At 41.7% G+C, this 21,633-nt stretch overlaps 1 protein-coding gene across 2 annotated transcripts; it reads right to left on the bottom strand.

The window, feature by feature from the left end:
• Positions 1-334: 334 nt before the first annotated feature.
• On the bottom strand, positions 335-20,377 carry bcl6aa (BCL6A transcription repressor a; the record flags this gene model as incomplete). Of its 2 annotated transcripts, XM_083647893.1 has the most annotated exons (10): positions 335-1,640; positions 1,763-1,900; positions 2,291-2,421; positions 2,515-2,682; positions 3,027-3,208; positions 3,582-4,526; positions 4,612-4,833; positions 4,938-5,109; positions 9,361-9,453; positions 20,350-20,377. In XM_083647893.1, 10 exons carry the CDS (start codon positions 20,375-20,377, stop codon positions 1,497-1,499), a joined length of 2,223 nt encoding a protein of 740 aa, XP_083504019.1. In that variant the 3' UTR covers positions 335-1,496. The 2 variants fall into 2 exon arrangements, with proteins under 2 accessions (XP_083504019.1, XP_083504020.1); XM_083647894.1 differs by lacking the exons at positions 9,361-9,453; positions 20,350-20,377 and adding an exon at positions 7,411-7,441.
• Between the last annotated feature and the right edge of the window lie 1,256 nt (positions 20,378-21,633).

The following is a 21,633-nucleotide window of genomic DNA, read 5'->3' as shown; positions in this document are numbered from 1 at the left end:
CAAGATGCAAACATTTTTTGCTGTCCATCTCTTTCAATCATCTCTACAATCGAGTCAAGTGTGTTTTGCAAATATATTTGTTTTTACCAAAAGTAACCCTGGGGTCTGCAAAGGCTGAAATTGCACTATTCTGTATCCTATTGTTAAAAGTAAAATTTTATAAAGCTGTCTGCCAGTATGAATTGCATCCCTCATGCTACTCAGTTCCATTTGATAAGTCCATAAAAAGTCCATTCAAAAGTAAACACTTGACTCTGGTGTTAATACATAGAAATCCAATACCTTTATTTTACATTCATACATCTATAACATTGTACAATAAGTTTAATGCAGTTAAAAAAAGCCCAATCCAAAAACAAGTCCTGAAGATTTACAGCTCAAGCAATGATGAATTTGCATGTTTTAAGGTTGGAGACAAACCTTTAAAAATATATACACGCACGCACACAAACACACTCTCTCTCATGTGTGCACGTGCGCACACACACACACACACACACACACACACAGGAATCTAGGACAACTGGCGTCCTTGAGTTGTACCTTAGAGCTGGGCTGAATGGAGAGGAATTCAGACACCATAGAAAAAGGCACATTGAATACACAGTGTATGTACAAACAAAATCTTGACACTTACACAACTTTCTAGAACAATGACCAAAACTGTAAACCTTTACTTATGAAACAAATTAACCAAAAAACAAAATCACATCTATACAAATACATTTGAAGCAAAATATTTTCTTGGTCATAACAAAGCAGAAACTTGAAATGCATATTTCAACACTTAAATTGTAGATTGGCTCCGCCAGCAGAGAGCAATCCCATGGATATAATTACACAATATGTCACAATATTTATGCAGTTGCCCACTTCATGTATGCTGACAATTGGCAACGGTAGCAATGCCTCATGCACATCCTCATAGAGCAGCAATCATCTTGATATGTTTTAGACTCAATCCAATTACAATGTCAAATGTTTACTTTCCCCCCCTCCGTTCACATGAATATGGCAACTTCACATGATGTAACATGTACGTACATCTAGATAAAAATGTATAGACAAGTCTTTATACAGCCAGAAATTCCATTATCTTAAAATATATGTACCACCCGTCAATCAAAATTTCAATACTTTCAGAAAAGTAAGTTCTTTGATATAAAATACTGTATTTTCAAAAATGGATTGTTTACATTCCATCCTTCTCAACAAAATAAAGCTTTATATACGTACCTTCAAAGCTTAGAAACGCTCCCAACATAACTATATATTCATATCTATATAGAAACAATAAAGTGACTAAGATGCCATATGTGGCTCTACGTTCACATGTAGTGGAAACCCGTTTAGAATGGCGTACACTGCCAATTAATTTGTCTTATCTAATGAACACAGTGTGGCACTACAATTTTGGATGATTGTACAAGTTGGGGTCTTTAAATGCCAAGGTCAAGATTGCCCCCACAAAATTGCCCTCATTCCCTTCTTCCAGCTTAGCATGCCTTGGTCAAGTCAGTTGGCATGTCTGCAGTGGTCATACGGTACTGGATCTTTGTGTTAGTGATGGCTCCGTGCTTCTGTCGCAGATGCAATCGCAGCTGACTCTTGTGGCGGAAGTGCAAGTTGCATTTCTCACACTGAAAGGGGAAACGTTACATTATTGCCAGGTATTCCCCGCCTCGCAGTATATCAGATTCAGCAAAAGCTGGCCTGTTGGTGTGAGCTTGTTTGGAACATTTTGAAGCATGTGTCAACTTACATGGTAGGGTTTTTCTCCTGTGTGGATACGCAGGTGGCTTTTCAGCGTCTGGAGGTGACGGAAGCGTGTTCCACAGATCTCACATGGATATGGCTTCTCGCCCGTGTGGATCAACACGTGGGCACGGAGATGAGCGACCTGAAAACACACACGTGTACAAAAAACAACAACTTTTAAAATCATACAAATAATCCAATAAGTAAGCCAAACTTGGTCAAAATATTAAAAAGCGTATTTCTACTCTTCTACCAGCTGTGCGTTATTGGTTGCTACAGTAACGCTTGTAGTGTCCAGGGAGCTAATTAGCAATAATTTTATACACACCCACAACCATGGATGAAACTTTTCAGCCAGTACTCAATACATATTTGCAGCCTTTGTATAAAAGCCATAATACCCGTGAGGATGTTCTTCTCTGTGATTATGGGAGCCTATCATCACAGCTATATGTCAATGCTATTAATCCACACACACAATGGAAAAAGAAGGCTGTGACCAAAATCCGACTACTATGTAAAAGTGTCTCACCTGTACAAAACGAGCTCCACACGTCTCACATTTGTATGGCTTCTCTCCTGAGTGGATGCGAGTATGAGTCTTGAGGTTAGCTGGTCTGTTGAACTGAGCACCACAGATATTACAGCGATACGGCTTCTCTCCTGAAGAATATCAAAGAAAACGTTTCAGTATGAATCAGCAAAGCAGCACAGGGTTGGAAAACAATCAGTAATGTCTTGGCTAAGTGTTTGTACCTGTGTGGACAGTCTTGTGGCTGGCAAGGTTGCCCTTGTAGCGGAAAGCTGCCTGGCAGCGGTCACACTTGTATGGCTTGTCGCTGTGTACTTGAAGCATGTGTTGCTTTAGAGCTTCATCTTCAGCAAACTTTGAGTCACATTCGTTACAAAGGAATGTGCCGTTTTCTGTTCAGGAGAGATCAGAACATAGAATGAACTCAAATAATACATGGCAAATCAGTGTTTCCCCTAGAGTGGAGTTGCAGCAGTGGGGGTGAAGCGTGTGCGAGAATTTTTTTTTTTTTTTGCTTGCAAAGCGCTCCCTGCCTAGTACTGTCCTGTCTAGTAGGAGATACAGTCAATACAATTGTATTTGGCAATAGGGATCTACAGTATTCCTATAGTAATCCTATAATATTCCTATGTATTTTTTACAGTGTAATTCAGCAGTGGGGAAACATTGTTTGTTGCTTTGCATGAGCCACAGATTGTATTGTATATGTATATTGTATATGCAGTCAGAAACTCACCACAGCTGGAGTCTGAGTATTCAGAATGCAACTCGGCCATCTCCTCCGCTAAGCGGGTCCCGGGGGTGTTGGGACAGACTTCTGAGTGCTGCGGGGACTGGGAGCCACAGGAGGAGCAGTTCAGGCGACTCAGGTAGTGTGAAGGGTGACTGTCACCATTCCTCTGGGATCCCTCCAGTGCTCTGGAGATGGATTAAATACTTCAAGTCAGTCACATCAGTTTTTCAAAAATGATGATAAAAGTCACTGATACATGCATCCCCCTGGCAGTCCAAAACATACACCATATAACATTGGGCCGTTTTATGCATAAGGCCAGCTTTCTGAGGCCACAGTGATGCTGGTTATAAGGAAGAAAAATACAGTATAGCAAAACATGGGTTTCGGGTTCTATAATGACACAATGTGGGTAAGGATTGATACATTCCTGTTGTATTTAGTCTTAATTATTGCATCATTCTGATCATTCCATGCATCTTATACCAACAATTACATCTTGACACTTAGCTTTTGGACTACCATGTATGTGCAGCATTATTTAAGAGGTGGTCTCACCTGTTGATGATGTTGTTGAGGCGACTGGCCTGGGGCACAGGTAGGTCCTCACTGTGCTCGCTGCTCTTGGTGGTGGTCTGTGGGTCGAGGTTCTCCGAGTCGCTGGGGTGGAGGTAGGGTTGCAGGCCGAGGCGCTGCGGTGACCGCAGCCCGGCCTCGTCCTCCTTGGCACTCTGATTCAGCACAATGAACTTGTACTTCTTCCAGTTGCGAGCCTTGGGGTCCAGCGAACCTTGCGGGGCCTGTGCCCGGGCGGCCTGGGACAGGCCGGCATTCTTGCTGCTGCTCGATTCTGTCGGGGAGTTGGGCTGGCAGTCTGACTTGAGGGGGCTCTGCGGGCTGCTCATCAGGCTCTTGCGTCCGGCAGAGGAGATCCCCAGAGGGTAGTGCTGATGGATCATGTCCTCCTCTGCCTGAGGAGTGTGCTCTTTGCCTGTCTCCTTTGGCTGCTCAAGGCTCAACATGGGAAATGCGCGCTTCCTCTGACCAAGGACCATAGACTGGCCGACCCCCTCATGGCTTTCCTTCCTCATCTCGTCGTCTCTTCCTACCTCCCTGGAAGCGTAGGTGGTGGAATGAATAATGCTAGAGGCACCCACTGCCCGGGTGTATTCTGCCCTCATGGTGCTGGCGCTGTCATGCGGAGAGCAATGCTTGTGGTGGATACCACCCTTTGAGAGGTCAGCAAAAGCATTTTTGGCATCAGTCAGCTTGCAGAGAGGGAAAGGGAATCCTGGCATAGGAAACTGACCGTAGAGATGGTAGTTGCTGGGGGTACTGACCCCACTGAACATGTTTGAAGCATAGGGCCTCCCATCCCTGAATGGAGCTATGCGGCTGTGCAAACTGTCAACAACCTCATGGGGCCGGTAAGCGTGGACATCCTGAGGTAAAACCAAGGGACTGACCAAAAACTCATCTCTGGGCAGCTTGGCCGATGGATCACTGTGGACAAAATGAGAAGGTCAGAACATGGCACACGTTGATAATGGATTATACTGATTTGAAACGGAACCTACTAACTACCAACCTGGACTTGATTAACCTGTGGCAGGTGTCCACAACATGGTCCATCTGCAAATAGATGGCTGTGTTCATGATGGCCATAATCAGGCTCTCCTTCAGTGTGAGACGGGAGGTGTACATAAACTCCAGGAGAATGGCAAAGCCTTCTGGGTCCACTTTTGGGTCCAGGCTGATAGCATTAAGGTTGCACTTATGGGAGTCAGTAAAGATGGTGTAAAACAGCCCACTGCAGTCATGAAGAAAGAAGGAAAGAGAAAGATCAGTCACCTCATCTTCAAAGGAGCTTCTGTGGAAAAAAAGCTCATATAACCTGACTTAAATAACACACACCTGCAAGCCATGAGAACGGTCTTGTGCGCACGAAACTGCTGTCTGTTGACCAAGATAGTTACATCTGTGAGAATATCCCTGCTACGCAGCCGATTCAGGTTGAGCAGAACATCACTTGCATGGCGCGTGAATTGTATGCAGCTGTCTGCTGCGCAAGCCATTTTGTCAAGTTCTGGAAATAGAAAAATAGAGAGATTATTGCATATAAAAGTTTATTGAATTCATTACCTCCACAACAAATCAATGTTATGTTTAAGGCCTGAAGTAAAGGTAGCCTACTTTTGAAGAAAATTAATTGGGTTAAGATTATTTATATTCCTCAAATAGTCTTTATCACCATCACAGTCTGAGCCGCAGATGGAGCACTTCTGCCAGAAGGCGGCGCCATTTATTAAACAAACAGTGTCTAGACATTTAAAATCTATTCTTGTCATATTTTCAGCCTCAACCACTGGTTGATAGATAACAATTGCACTATAGTTTAAGTTATATTTTGTACAAATGAAAAACTAACACAGACTGCTTGCTCTGGACAGAGAAAAACATCAGAAATATCAGAGACATAAACCTGCCATAGTCTTATTCATCAGAAATTCAAATGACTGCGTTGGAAAGTGACAAAGTGATTAAAGAAATATCTTCATTCCATAAACAGACCATCATTTCGGGATGGAAATGAACGTAATTTCTAAATCCGTTGCTGTTAGTCTTACATCAAAATGAACATACAAAAGCATTTCATCCTCTTACGAAGGTACGGAGAAAAGTTCAGCCAAAGTTTGTCTCCAGCGGAGCAGTGTCCAATCTCCTATGCTATCATCTCTCTGAATGAGTCGAATGGAATCGTAATTCCGTCCAGCAAGCCATGATGATAAGCCGTTCATGAAAACGTATTATTGTAAACAAATATTATCATAACTATTAAGTTTAAATTTCCACCACAATGATGTCCTCACCATGAGTGAATTTTCAACATAACCTGGTGCCTGCCAGCACGATTATAGAACAGTTTTGACAATCATAAAGCCAGTGACGATCGACGCATCACTGCGAGGCTCCATCAGACCTCTCTCTCATACAATTTATAACTCCTCTCCAGGTCAATAATTGTATAAGTGAATAGTTAAAAAAGTAAAAGTAAATTAAAAATAGAATTGGATGCCATAACACATGGACACACTGATTTACCGCTATGTTAGTATATTCTACGTCAATGTCAAGACTGAAGTTTGTAACTGGACCCGTCCGAAAATAAAGTGCAGGAATAGAATGTTGCCTAAACAGACTCCAACATTAGCTACCGATACAAAAAAAGTGGACCTGCAGACGTGGTGATCATCATAAGACAAACCACCAATAAACAAAATGAATAAATACAAAATATAAATTGTTTAGAAAATACTTGATTTATTAGTTGTTTCCCCCTAAAATGCCATCATAACTCGGTTCACTCTGTCTTCCTACCACCTGACTGTATTAATGTGATGTAGCCTAATATTAAATTATAGGATGTATTCCCACCTAAAAAAAACGTGGGTGAGTTGAGTTGGGGCAGCTCTCCGCTACATCCCCGTTATTCCGTTATTGTATATACACACTGTCTGATTCTTACTACCCCCCCCCTCCAAACAAAAAATACATCCAAAACAACTGCTAGACCGTGAAGAAAATACAATTATAGGCAACACTTTGACGGACAGCCTCGCAAACTCGGTGTGCATGCATCGTACAGTTCATCTCAGGTTAGTTTAGAGTGGGCTAGGTTTTGCACATCGTGCAGCAGCACAGCGAGTCACAGTGGAAAGATAAAGACAGACAACTTGGTGCGAGTCGCTGTTTGTTTCTTGCACAGCGGAAAGATCAAACCCTCTCAACCCTGCGCTGCAATATTTCCGCTACAATGTAACGGCAGGCAGCGTGACGGGCTGTTTAGTGCAGCCTTTGCGCTCCATTAGAGCACATTACTGTCACGACCAAGTCAAAATAGCCTGAACCCGAAGCTACCGCTGACTGACACACGCTGCCAGCAAAGTTCACCTGACAGCGGGCAGCACACTCCGTCACATTAACCAACAAAGCAATAGGCTATAAAATCAGGTTGCAGCAACACTGACACTGTTCACTGAGCCAACAGTAGCCTATCAATCCGACCTGGACAGCGAAGCAGCGCCAACAAACCTGTCCTTTCCACTGTAGTTACACTGTATCTATCTAGCCCACTCGCTATTATTACAGCTTGCGACCCGCGAATAAGCGCAACATTGTAGCAGATGATCTGTCAAGAGACTAGAGTAGCGGGCTGTCACTAGAGAAGCCACTCCAGAGTATCAGTTCAAATCACATCGCCCTGGCTCCGACAAAACATTTTACAACACAATGGAGAAATAGCCGCGTCTAAAACATACTATAAGGCAACACTGAGTAGATAACAACTTCGCGCCAAATTAGAGAAAAAAGGAATTTAAAAAATCACCTGGTAGCGCTTTCCTAGAAACTTCTTGCATCACCACTTCTAAGAACCCCAGTTCTAAGAATCAGACGAGCTCAATTCTCGGAATTTGAGCCTGCGACCGTACCACTTTCCGAGGGCGGGGGAGACACGTTTTTTTCCTCACGGCCAGAACAACTTATTTCAGAAACAGTTGTTTCAGCGCATATTACGCATAGCGAGTATTATGACAATCATAGCACCAACCACACGTTCGATTAAGAACCGAAAACTCTATTATTTTTCAGTATAATGAGCGAAAATGTTACATTTTGATCCAGACCCCTACTTTTGGTCGCTTCCAGTCACAGGACGTCGAGCTGGCGACGTCACCGGTTCCTTAAACCCAGCCCCCCAAATTCTCAGAACTAATTTATATTCCATGACTTAAGCAATGTGTTCTTTCGTTGCTTCCCATCGCTTTTAACACACAGACATTCACATGTACAGCACACAACCGCCCGGAGATCTTAATTAGGCCCATACGGTCGATGATGTTATATTTTCTTGTTTTTCTTCTTATCGAGAACTCGTTTTTAGCCAAATTCCCCGCAGGTATGCTGACTGAATGCGGAATGCTGCGAATCACCAGCGAGGGTTTGTTGCAAAGGAAGGCTAATATCAAATGTATGATTCGTAAAGTCTGTAGCTGTCAGTGGAATGCAGTCCATTTCGAGGTGATTTCTAAAGCTGTTTTTGTTTTCCCACTCAATTTAAATGCATAATATAAGTGCCACTTGACAGGTTCAGGACGTTATTTTTAATAAGCAATTTATCTGCTGAGCCTATCTTAACGTTATTATGTATATAGTTGCCCTAGAGCTATCGTCGACAATAACCTTAATGCGCTGGAGCGATACATTGCTGTTGTTAGAGTGGCCATGCACTGGTCCAAAAGACCATGCAGAGGTGCGGTGCAGGTGCGAGTCCGACTGTGTTGTGTTGACTTCAACACAACAGGCAAACTTGTTGCATGAAAGCGAACACAGCATCTGAAGACAGTGGCTTATGTGAGGTGAATTTAATTGCTATTTTACACATATCTAGTCTGTAGCCTACATCGAGGTTATGTGAATGTAACCCCCCGGTTTAAATTCTAGTAGGCTTGGCTGTAGGCTACTGAAGAATAGTTAGTAGGCTACAGCAGCACATACATTGAGATATATTAAACATGTTGAAGTTATGAAGAAGTTTAATGTCTAGGACTAGGTCATGTGTTATAATACGTAAATACCTGGTGAACAGAGCATCCTCCTGTAGGTAGGCTATTATTCCCATATTATTGGAGTCACTATACTTCACAGTACAGTTAGGCTATATCCTCCTCAAGCACAACACCACCAACCACTGAGTCCAACTCAGTCTACTTCCAGTCTCCTATATTGCCACTTATTGCCACTTTTCAAAGGCAACCTACTGCTTTTTTGTAAGCGAATTAATTATATAACTGGTTAATTAGAGGGGGAGTGTTTGTGCTGAACTTGTCCATGTCAGATGATATGATGCACATTTCCAACAAAAAACAATTATTTTCCCTCATTGATAATTTTGATATACATAGTGAAGAATTCCTGGAAAATGTATTGAATACATTGCTGTGACCCACCCCCACTCTGTTGTGTTTCAAGCATGTGTGTACTCCCTGTTGCATCATCAAATAGTTGGGCAACAATTGTGTTTTGTAGCCTCTTCCTTGGAAACCTAATAGGCCTTCGTATAACATGATGTCATAAAAGAGAATTGGGGATTTTGTCCCACCGGCCACCACATTGGAATTGAGGACAGATATGAATAAGGATAATTTGGCTATTGATGTTTATTGCAAAACTGTCTTGATAGATGGTTTGTGCCTGATTAGAAGATTTGTATGACTGATTCTGAAAAAGTTTTATTAATTTCATAAGTTGTGAGTAAGCGGTCGACTCACTGACTCACCTTGGAAACTTTGTTTGTGGTGGCTCCAAGCCACTGAGTCCCCCTCTTCTCTCATCCCGTTGACTCCTTGGCACAGAAGGAACATTTGTTGGGCTGAGAATAAAGGGCAAATACAACAAATGTAAATAAGAATAAATCAGAAAACAAATTCTATTAAACAGTATAAGTGTGAGAACTTAACCCCCTTACAAATGTTATCTTCAGTATTTTTTAATTAAAAATAACACAGAATCCTTTTTGACTTCCAAAAATTCAATTATGCAATACCAGAAAAATGTGTTGATTTTGTTTTTAATTGATTAGTTATGCCTAATTGCTGTGATGGCACAACATATGCAACACAAATTCAATATTTTAATGATACAGTTGATTTGCACAACAGAGTACAATGGTTAAAGCATTGCCTCCATGCCTATCTGCTATGATCTTAGTTGAGATTATATCACTAAAAGTTGTGTGCACTTATCAATAGTGGTTTTGTCCTAAATATTCAAATAAAATGCTATCTTCAGCACACTGAGCATATCCCATATTCAAAAAGCAGATTCTGTCATTTGGATTTACATACCGGAATGATCTTGTGACACGTCTGTGGGATAATACATTTTACAGTTTTGAGTTTTGATTTGTTGCAAAATGCAAAATGCAGGTTCCCGTTCCATCAGAAAAGCCCTTTGCTAAAGTGAAGACAGGAGTTCTAAAGACAATTGTCCTTTGTAACGCCCAGCCAATAGGCTGATTGCACTTCCCCAGGCTCTGTCATGGTTTGAGTGCAGGCTTCACCTCTAAAACTGCATGGGGAATCCAGTAATGTATTTGGTCTGCTTTCACTGGTGTGTGTGTGTGTGTGTGTGTGTGTGTGTGTGTGTGTGTGTGTGTGTGTGTGTGTGTGTGTGTGTGTGTGTGTGTGTGTGTGTGTGTGTGTGTGTGTGTGTGTGTGTGTGTGTGTGTGTGTGTGTGTGTGTGTGTGACACATGCTGTTGCATGCTCCTACTCATCACTTACTTACCATTATATATAGTCTTGAATGTAATTTATCATTTTTGTTTTGATAATGGGAAAACAATGAAACATTTTCTTATTTTTGTTATTTGTTATTTTGTTAATTTTGGTATTTGTATAGAAAAAGTGTCAATGGACAATTGTGTCATTATTACACAAGCAAGTGTAAATTGTAATATTCCACAAACCAATATACTGTTGTTACATGACAATAATACAAAAATAATACAAAATACAAAAATAACAGTGTACAACAGAACATGTTATAGCGTCCAAATGAACAAGATGCAGTGCCATTGTTTTCCTGGGTTATTTATTTATTTATTTATTTATTTATTTGTTTTACCCTTTGTGTGACGACACACTCTGCTATAATGTAACAGACATTTCCCTCTGGATTGCCAAAGCATCCGCCCATCTGGATCCGGCATCCCACTAAAAACACTCCAGGTGTTCAGAAACCAATGGGGAAAAAAAAGTCTCCAAAATAATTAAGACACGCGCTTTTACAGCAATCTCCGATTCAGCACTGCCAAATAAAGACTATGTTGAGCTCCACACAAAGAGCAGCGTCAACTTTATTTCAATCCACTTGGGGGATGTTTAAGGCGCTCCAGCACAGTTATGCATAATGCACGGCCATAAAGCATCCAGGAGTTAGATTTACCAAGGCCCCATGCTGTGCCCAGCAATAGAAGGATGAGATAATTACTGCAAATCCTTGGCAAACTTTTCCTCAACCAATTCATAGCAAAAACAATAAATGACCCACTTACAGAGGACGGAGAAAGAGCGCGGGGTAGCTGGTCAAATACCCCTACTCCAAACTTGCAGGGATTCATTCACAGCTCATTGTCACATTATTAACTTTACCCCCCCCCCCCTTCCCGGTGCCAGGAAGGGGGGGCTGAGGTAACCCCCCCCCTTCCCCCCACTGACTTGATCCCCCCCATCAAATGTCACTTTAAGGACTGCACTTTGAATTTCCGTGATTGTTTTGTGACTGTTTTCTATATAGCTTTATATTGTACTATTATGTGATCGCCATGCTGCATATACTTGCACTAAGAGAAATCCCTCATTTGTAATCTGATTACTCGCTGTGGCTATTAAAGTGAATCTTGACTATTGAATGAATAGTCTCTATGTGAATAATCTTTGATCTCCATTCAGGCCATGTAATTAAACTGTGGGTCATGACTTCAAGTCTTGGTTCGTTTCTTTGAAACATAGCTGTTTAAAAACGATCTCCGCCAACACTGGTTATGACAGTGATTCAGGTTTGCACATCCAAGTAACAGCTGCACATGAAATAAGTGTGGTGCAGCTCTGTCACAGTGTGAAGCATGCTGAAGCTGCACCACAGCCTACACTTGGTGCATGATAGGTCATTGAATAGAAATGCCCACTGACAAATGCCTGAGGCCCGGAGGTTGCCTCACTTTTTTTTCCGTAAACTGCACACTTTTGTCTTGTTTCACAGCAAATTTCTGCCAACTTCAGTGTTCATTGTCAGCAAAGATGTGAGTGTGGAGTTTTGTTCTGAGAGGCATGATGCAACCCAGCTGTAACACCAAACAGATAATGCTGTTAGCTACAGAGCTCTTTTTAGTTCCTTTCTTTAAAAGATTTTTTTTTCATATTAAGTTTCACTTTTTTAACTCCTTGAATCCCAGAAGCCTTTTCTCTTTTTTGTCCACTATAGAGCTTTCTGATGTCAAGCAGCGTCGCAACCCAGGGTCTAAATTGTAATAGGGCTACGTAATAGGTGAATAAAATGTTTGTTTTTTTTACTTCTAGTGGTACTGTATGTATTATTTATACACTTTCCTTGATCATTCATTTGCAGACATCATTAAAAATTTAGAATGTGCATAGATTATAACGTCAATTAAATACATGTGCAATGTAGATTCAATGTAAAATCACTGATGCCTCTTCAAAAGATTGTCTGCAAGGTAATGATAAGGGCTCTTTATTTGGAGCTTTGACTCTTTTGCGTTTCTAATTAATAAGTAAACAGGCTTGTCACATTCTGACATGAATTAGTGTGAGTATCCAACAGTGCGTGTCTCTACACAGTCAGGGTGAGAAGTTTGCTCTCACCCCCCCTGACAGTGTTAGGCATACAGAGAGATCAGCAGCCCAGACTGAAAGAGATCAAAAGCTTGCTAAGGTTCACACTAATCTAAAGGGAACCCCTTAATTACAGTAGATATGTAGTACTGTCAATATTACAGTATGCCATCATTTTACCAATGCAATTCCTGCTCAGTGCATTTCAGAATCATGTTTCTTCTTCCTAAATAATTTGATACAGTACTGTATCAAATGATTACTATCACTATTATTATTAGATGCACAATTTAACAAGTGTTTCAGCTCTCGAGTAAAATTTACTCTGTGTGTGTGTGTGTGTGTGTGTGTGTGTGTGTGTGTGTGTGTGTATGTGTGAGAGAGTCATCAATAATGATACTCGATGCCTATGCAAAAGCTCTACATAAAACTATTTTCTTTCCATCCTGCTTATCAGTTATTTCAAAAGGATAAACTTTTGAGTATCCTAAGTCCCCCCTGTGTGCCTGTGTGGATAACCTTGATTTTCTAGCTACATGCTAAGGTTACAGTCGGAGCAGAGGCGTGTTAGTGGACTAGAATTCCAATTTAGTATAATCAAAGCATGTAGATTCAGGGCTTTCTCAAGGCCAGCTGACAGGAGCCAGGAATGCAGCCTGCAGAGTCAAACTTGATGGAATTTTCCATGCATACCAGAAACATTCCCTCGCCAGTATGCCATCTGGTGGATGATAGGTCAGTTGCTTCTACAAAACATGAGAACATACACTACAGTAATAGCTACCATCCTTACAGTGCATTATTGCAATGTGAGTGTTTGTTCCGTCTTCCTATGCGTTCACATGCTCAAGGCTGCACAGACAGGAGCTCGAACAGCATATGAGGAGGAGTTGTTAGATTTGGGTGAACTTCAGCACACCATAGTTTCAAAGCAGGAAAGCCTTGTTCTAGGTGTGTGCATTCAATTAACTTTTTTGACACAAGTGTCCCTTCTGAATGGGAAGTGAGGGAGCACGAGTAGAGAGATTCCAACGGTAAACAAGTGGGTCTTATTTCTTTGCACCTCCCCTCAATAATGATATCCAATAGGAATCATCTGTCTGAGTCAACCCCGTTCCTGCACTGCTGTCACAATACCTATATTAGTCAGTATCAGGTTTTTTAAATGTTGTTGTTGTATGTGTTGACTTTAGGCTCTTGCCTCATATCATAACTTTTTCACATTGTCTTTTGCATGAAGAATGCATTGTATATATAATTCACTCCTTGAAAATACAGTATACAGGTTATATTATGTATTATGCCTGCTTCCACTCAACATTTGTCCTTCAGGTTTAGAAAATGTCCCACCATGTGTTATGGTTCTGTTCAGAACTTTGGTAATGAAAGAGGCAAAAGGCAAACTTCATTTGGATAGTATGACAGCTTCCTGTTAAGTGGCTGTAATGTGTCACTAAAAAGTCTACTGAGTTTCAGGGGAGACTCATAACTGTGGGAAAATGTGCCTCTAAATATTCAGTGTCTGGGCTGCGGTTAATCTTGGAGTTAATTTGACATATCGGGCCAGGTTAGAGTTGCGGGTTTAGTTTTTTCTTTTAATAGGTCAGGGTTTGGGTTTAGGCTAAGATCAGGATTTGGGTTCAAGGAGTTCAAGTATCTTGGGGTCTTTTTCTCGAGTGAGGGGGCAATGAAGCAGGAGATGGGCCGGAGAATCGGAGCAGTGGGAGCGGTATTGCGTTCACTTTACCGCACCGTTGTGACAAAAAGAGAGTTGAGCCAGAAGGCAAAGCTCTCGATCTACCAGTCGATCTTCGTTCCTACCCTCACCTATGGTCATGAAGGATGGGTCATGACCGAAAGAACCAGATCGCGGATACAAGTGGCCAAAATGGGGTTTTCAGGAGGCTGGCATCTCCCTTAGGGATAAGGTTAGAAGCTCAGTCATCCATGAGGGACTTTGAGTAGAGCCGCTGCTCCTTCGCGTAGAAAGGAGCCAGTTCAGGTGGTTCAGGCATCTGGTATGGATGCCACCTGGGCACCTCCCTAGGGAGGTGTTCCAGGCACGTCCAGCTGGGAGGAGCGCACGGGGCAGACCGAGGGCGAGGTGGAGAGATGATATCTCCACGCTGGCCTGGGAACACCTCGGGATCGCCCAGTCAGAGCTGACTAATGTGTCCATGCAGGGAAAGGGAAGTTTGGGGTCCGCTGCTGGAACTGCTACATCCACAACCAGATCCCAGATAAGCTGTTGAAGATGGATGGATAGATGGATGAATGGTGATTCAAATAGAGGCCTCATGGGATCCGACCTTGAATTTCATAAGCAATACATAATATATTGCCATGTTTTCATTTTCAAATAAATCTCTTGTAATAATATTCTCAGTCGGTACAGAACTTTTGGTTAAAATAAAGTGTGATAATGGTAACTTTTGATTCCATTGATTTCATAGAATGTAGCTAGTTTGTAAGCCTAGATTTATAAGCCAATATTGTCTTCACAACTATTCGCCTTTTTCACTTCCAACCCAATTCACCCATTTTGTGGCTAAAAGGCAGCAAGTAACACAGGTGCAAGCAGAACATTAATGAGGGTTTCCAACTTCCAATCCATTTGGTGATCCAGTGCCGTGGCCCTCGTTAATGTTTTGCTTGCACCTGTGTTACTCCCTGCCTTTTAGACACAAAATGGTTGAATTGGGTGGGAAGTGAAAAGGGTTAATGAGTTGATGTCCTGTGAGTGAGCACCGTCCTTTGAATGAAATGTTTAACTGAGGTCTTGACTCTGTGGTCAATAAAGATCCCATCATCACTCATCATCACGAGAGCAGGGGTGCCCTGGCTAAATTCCGGCTCAGGCCTTCCTTCCATCATGGCCACTGAATCATCCCTTGTTATCGAATTGGCACTTCCAGTCCTCTAGACTTCACCATGATGGCTGCTGTGTAGTGAGCGTTCTGGCGCAAAATGGCTGCCGTGCATCACCCAGGTGGGTGCTACTACACATTGGTGGTGGATGAGTTGAGTCCCCCCGCCCCCCGTGATATGTGAAGAACATTGAAAACCACTATATAAATGTAACCTATTATTATTCTTATTATTATTGATGTTAGAAACTTCTTGTATTTGCATGCATGATATTTAAACCCCACCCCACAAAACCACTGGCTTTGCCACTTGCATGGTAGCCTATGTTTGAGACTGAAATGGCTCAAAATGTCATATGGCTTTTGACAGATAGTGACCAAACTATTAAGGATGCAGACTAAAATGTGAGTCTCATGTGAAACTGACATCACAGTGATGTGCTGTATGACTCGAATGACAAATATAAACAGGGTGCACAAACCAATGATATTTAATTTCTTAGCTTATGTCATCTGCATTGTTTTGGCAATAGAGATAACCTTTCCATTTCCACTGTCCCTGGAATGTTCCACTGTCAATAGGTATTCGGGTTTTGATGATGTAACTGACCGAGGTCTGAAGTTGCCAAACAAGTTTGGATTGTTTTGATAGTAGTGATTTCAAACACATAGTACATTGCTGATTGCCCTTCACTAACGGGATTCTGGGCCAAAATATTTGACTGGTACTCTAAAGCCTACAAAATAACCCTGCAGCCGGAGGCAGAACTCACCATCTTCGGCTGCACGGAGTCCTCTCTGTACTTCCTACAGCTGTGCAGCAATCTCTGGCACTGGGGACAACTGTCGCCAAAATACTAATTTTCTTCACCTTCTTTTCAGGTGTGGCTGATGGACATGATCTTGATCTCTGTTATACAGATGGAGAGACTCAGGTTCCTGAGAGCCAACTCGTTTAGAAAGTTCTCAACTATCTGGGACCCTTTTTTGGCCTACTTTGACGAGGTTAAGAATGACTAGTGACTGAGGTTAGGGGTGATGGATGGTTTGCCCGGCTAGTTTCCCACGGACCCCTTGAGTATGATCCCATGCACAATATCTCTTACAAGCACATAAGCACCTTATGCAGCTGGTAGCACCACGTTACAATGCTAAATGTCAAAGATGTATGTATTTTTTTTCTCTTCTTTTCCTGTCTGAGCCTGTTTGTTTGTCTTGTATGTTTATTGTTCTATAAAAAAAAAAAAAAAAAAAAGATATATATAAAAAGGCGCAATAGAAATAGGCCTACTGCAAAACAAAATAATTTTCACTTGGTGTCGGTATAGTTTGTTTTTTCTTCTTTTACCCCCAGATTTTTTCTCTCCGATTTTCTCCCCAATTGTACTTGGCCAATTCCCTGTCCCGGTCGTTGCTCCACCCCATTTACTAGCACATGCTTCCTCTGATACATGTGCAGTGGGCACGCTGCTTCTTTTCACCTGACAGCGAGGGTTTCACTGTCACCCCCCGAACATACACCCGACCGACCAGAGGAGACACTAGTGCAGCGACCAGGACACATATCCTCCTTCCCACCCGCAGACATGGCCAATTGAGTCTGTAAGAACGTCTGACCAAGCCGGAAATATTGCTAGACGTTTATGTTTTCTTGTGTTCAGACATAGGTTTATAGATGTTTTTTATTTACCTTGACAGTTTCGACGAGTCACTCTCGTCTTCTTCAGAAGCAGTCGCACTGACAGCTGTCAGCTGTCAGAAAACATCTATAAACCTATGTCTGAACACAAGAAAACATAAACGTCTAATTATAAATGAAGACATGATGAACATCATTGAACGGAAATATTGCTGCCGGGAATTGAACCTGTCTCTTCGCGGTGGTCGACGAGGCGAGTGCGTTTACCTTTAGACTACCCAGACGCATGTCCGTGTGGAGTTTGACCTCTTGGATAATTGCACTCCACACAACAACTGTCAAATCCTCTTGTGTTACGAGGGGCTCGGCTTGGCGCCTCGTCCACGCCGAAGTCATTTTCTGAATGAACTGTTGCAGCTCTCTCCCTCTTGCTCCTGCACCTCATCCAAAATGCTGTGGCCCAATTTCTCTTCCAGCTCAATTCTCCCACGTTACATTGCTCCCTCCGCCGGGTCAAAGCAGTCGCCTGCATCCCATGCTTAAGGGATAGTTCACCCCAACAAATACATATTTTATCCATCTAGATCATTTTACTGCAAGTTGATGAGTATTGGAGATGTCTGCTGTCTTCTCTTGAATACAATGGAACTGGATGGCACTCGCCTTGTGGTGCTCAAATCACACAAGAAATATAACATTACATTCATTTGAAAAACTCAACACCAATGTCTCTTTACAGAAATCATGACCCGGTTACTCAGACCTTGTTGTGTGCAGTTTGATGGAGGATCTATTTTCTTTTGCCCAAACTATACTACACGCTAGCAGCCTACAGTACACCCAGTTCCATTGTATTCGAGAGAAGGCAGACATCTCTATCGCTGATATCTCCAAAACTTGGCAACTCACACCAAAACGATCTAGCTGGATAAATAGCACTACAGGTAAGAGGAAAAATAAGTATTTTTGATTTTTGGGTGAACTGTCCCTTTAATGCTGGTGCTGGTCAGCAGAGCTGGCTAGACAGGAACTGGGCACACTTTCCTCCGCGGTTCACTGAAAAACATGCACAGCAGCAACAGTGCACTGAGCGCTTCCACCCCATCCATCTGTCTCTTACGTTATTTGTGATAGACAACTTGATGATGGAGAGATTCATACTCTGATCTTCTAAGATCAAAATCTAAATTCCTAAGCTGTAAATGGAATCCTGCATAACGTATTGGTCAGTTTCTTTCACCAAACCAAAAAGTCCATATGAATGTAGGTACTTGACTTATGCATAAGGAATCATATAGGCTAATAGACTGGATAGCAGGATAAACTGTGAACTCATTAATTTTGCATTCATAGATGTAATGTCAGGTCCACTGTGGTTACAACTCTGTTTTTATAAATGCTCAGATGCTCAAATGCTTCACTGTGTGAATACAGTATATGATTGTATAGCCACTGGGTATCATCTGGATGAGCTGCTTCATACACTGAAATCTGGCATTTGCCTTCAACATATTTTGGTATCTGGATAGAGGAAATTCCATCTGCATCAACTTTTTTGCAGCATCCATTAGTATATAGGTTACATTTCATGTTAGTTCTTTTGGTTTCCTCCAGCCAAGGCAGTAAATGGATTTAAATCCAACATGGAAACATTGGATTTGGGCAGGATGAAAGCATTCCCACCAAGCCCCAGAAATCAACTGACACAAAAGTTGCAAAACCACCTTTAGCAGCCACCATCTTGAAAATGACCCCTTTTCGAAAGTCAGATTTTCCTAGATTTTTTGTAGGCTATGTTATTAGCATGTCCGATGCATGGTACCAAAATCCATTGAAATCCATTGAAAAACCTTTTGTATCAATTATTTGTATCAATATGAAAACCAGCTCCACCACCTGAGAATTGGCAGTTGGAGTGCAAGTGCTCCATATAGAGCAGGGTGACAACTCTAATATACACAACAGGTCTTACCTATCACACTGTGACACAACCAGCAGCTGTTATACATCATGAAGACACTCCTGACTTTATCCACAAGGTTTGAAAAACTTTGTGCTTTGCTTGCATGGGACGACAAACATTTCTTCATAGCATCACCAAATATTTAATTCAGTTTTGTGTGTACATTAGTGACCCTCAATTCAAAGGTTCAGAGAAGGGTGAGGGAGGTCGCATGTTGCTGCTTAAAACTTTATGGGGGAAAAAGGTAATAACGGTAAAGGCTTTCATTCTTTTCCTGAAAGACGGAGTAAAAGGTGATAATGTGTTCCTTTGACCTATAGGTTCACTCTGCGGTTTACTTAAAGCCCCAAGCTTTGCTTTTAGTGTCTTTCTTGTGCATGTGGTAAGATTCTTGAAGGGTATTAGAAAAATACAAGAAGATGTATCCAAATGAAAATCTCTCAGATCCTATCTTAGCCCAACTCTACTTGCTTTTACATAGATAAACCTCTGACGCCATCAAAATGCATTCAGTACTCGTATTTGCTTGTCAGATGTCAGTTGTTTTATCAAGATCTTCGTCAAACAATGTCTCATATCCATATGCTATGATGTTTTTTTTGCAGGCTTACTCTTGTTAATGTTGAGACTAAGATTTTGGACTTCAAGGGCTTCAAACGTATATTGATTTAATCTCAGCAATTAGCTAAAACCATCAGAAAAATAACGGTATGAAAATATACTGTTTTTATCAGTCCATTTAAATCCGGGAGTGAGCGAGCCAACATGGCTGGCCATTGTTGTACGATTATATATAATGATGTCTTTTGCTGCCACTCATCCTGCTTAGCTCTGTAGCTCACATGCATGTATCTCATGATTCACACTGACAACTCCAAGGTCTTGGCTTTAACCTCAGCATGACTGCAAGAAGGGAACATTGATTTCACAAAATGTATTTGTGTTATTTCACAACTATTACACTTACCTGACATGTCACATAATTGCATTTCTCTCCATACAATTTGCATTGCAATACACATTATTGCTCTTGGGCAGAATGGAAAGAATTTCACGATGAAGCCTATTGTCATTTACAGATATTAATATTTACAAACTAGTATGTATTGTTGCTTAAGCTTGAATTATATTTTCTAGGAATTAATCATTCTTGGTATTTGTGGACAATTGATAATATGTGCTATAACAGCTTTGTACCAGTATATGACAATACATTGGTCTGATGGCATCCCAAAGTAAGTTATCTAAAGTGTTCAGGTATTCTTACTTTTTAAACCTGTGTCATTTTGGGGAGGGTTTGCTGAGAATGCGTTATCTTTTGCAGCAGCGCATGCTCCACGTTCATGTCTCTCTCCAGCACAGAAATGTGCTTATTTGAACTGACATGACTGCGGAGAAACCGAAAGTAAACCAAAAATTAAACCAATCAAAAAAAGTCTCACCTTTTTTCTGCTGGAAGGAGTGGGGCATGATGGGATCTGTAGTAGGAATCAGGAGGCAGTGCAGAAGCTTGAATTCAGAGCTTGGAGCCAAGTTCAGGAAGTGAGGGCCTCAGGTCGCCTTCCAAATGTCTTTTCAGAGGTGCCAGACGTACAGCTCAATTAGTTATTCTACCTTGACGATAAGATCCTGAGCACAGCGAGAAACAACCAGGCTTTCTTTCTTTTCTTCTCTACCAGTTTTTTTTCTGGCAAGCTAGAAGATCCAGAATGCAGAGTGTGACTGGAACCCAAAGCTTCCTGAGTGACAGCTAAAGCTGGAGAGATGAAGCTGTCTCCAGTGCTAAAGGGCAGCGGATGTGTGTGTGTGGCGGCGCTGGAGGGAAACCTCTGGTGTGGTTCTCCGGCAGGATGGGAACGCTTGGAGAAAAGCTGCACGGCAGCGGGCTGAAGTGAGTGGAGTCGACTGAGCACGCTTCATGTTAGTGAAACGGTCCACAGGGCATCGCGGGCTCTCTAAGCTGATAGGCCGCCTGCACTCTAGCGTTCATTGATTGTAGCACTCAGTCGTTCCACTTTCCATGAATGCTACAAGCAGGGCAGGCTCAGTTTAGGAAAATAATAAGAGATAATCCCAGTTTTTTCTATATACAGTATAATACATTTGAATGAAGAAGAATCTAAAATCCCAACACAAACCTTAGACTACCATTGGCTTTAATGTGGAGGAGCTCACGGACAACCGGCCATCTGCCAGGTCAGAGTTTTTCATGTACAGCGATGACACATTGTTTTATAAACAGAGCTTTCATACAACAAACATTTCAGTGTCTGAGAGCATTACTCTACCTAAGCTGATCTCAATCCATGGAACTATATATTGCTCTTTATAACATGTCTAGAGGGGGTGTTATTACTGTACATCACACCAGCTGTCACTTTGAACTCGCACAGCCAATAGGAGGAATGTGCTCGCTGGAGAGAAAATTATGGAGTAAAATCCTGAAAAGGAAAGTAAATGATAAAGGCTGTTAATACGTCTTCTCACATTAGTTTTCTGGATATTTACCTTTGGTAATTATCACATTATGTTCTATGTAATCTCATGTAATCAACTGGTGTTGTTTCCTTTTTGGATGCAGTGCAAAAGACTTACGGAGCACTTTAGACGTGCAAAACACTGTTTCCACATCTTAATCCTCCCTGCATGAATATGGTGTATCGGCATACAATCTTTCCTGACACCTGATGTTCAACTCAAATGAAATGAATACATATGCTGTCAGA

The sequence above is a fragment of the Poromitra crassiceps genome (assembly GCF_964638095.1).
Source record: "Poromitra crassiceps genome assembly, chromosome: 12".
Lineage (NCBI taxonomy): Eukaryota > Metazoa > Chordata > Actinopteri > Beryciformes > Melamphaidae > Poromitra > Poromitra crassiceps.
Note: the sequence above shows the minus strand (reverse complement) of the source record. Positions and strands in the feature narration are given on the sequence as shown.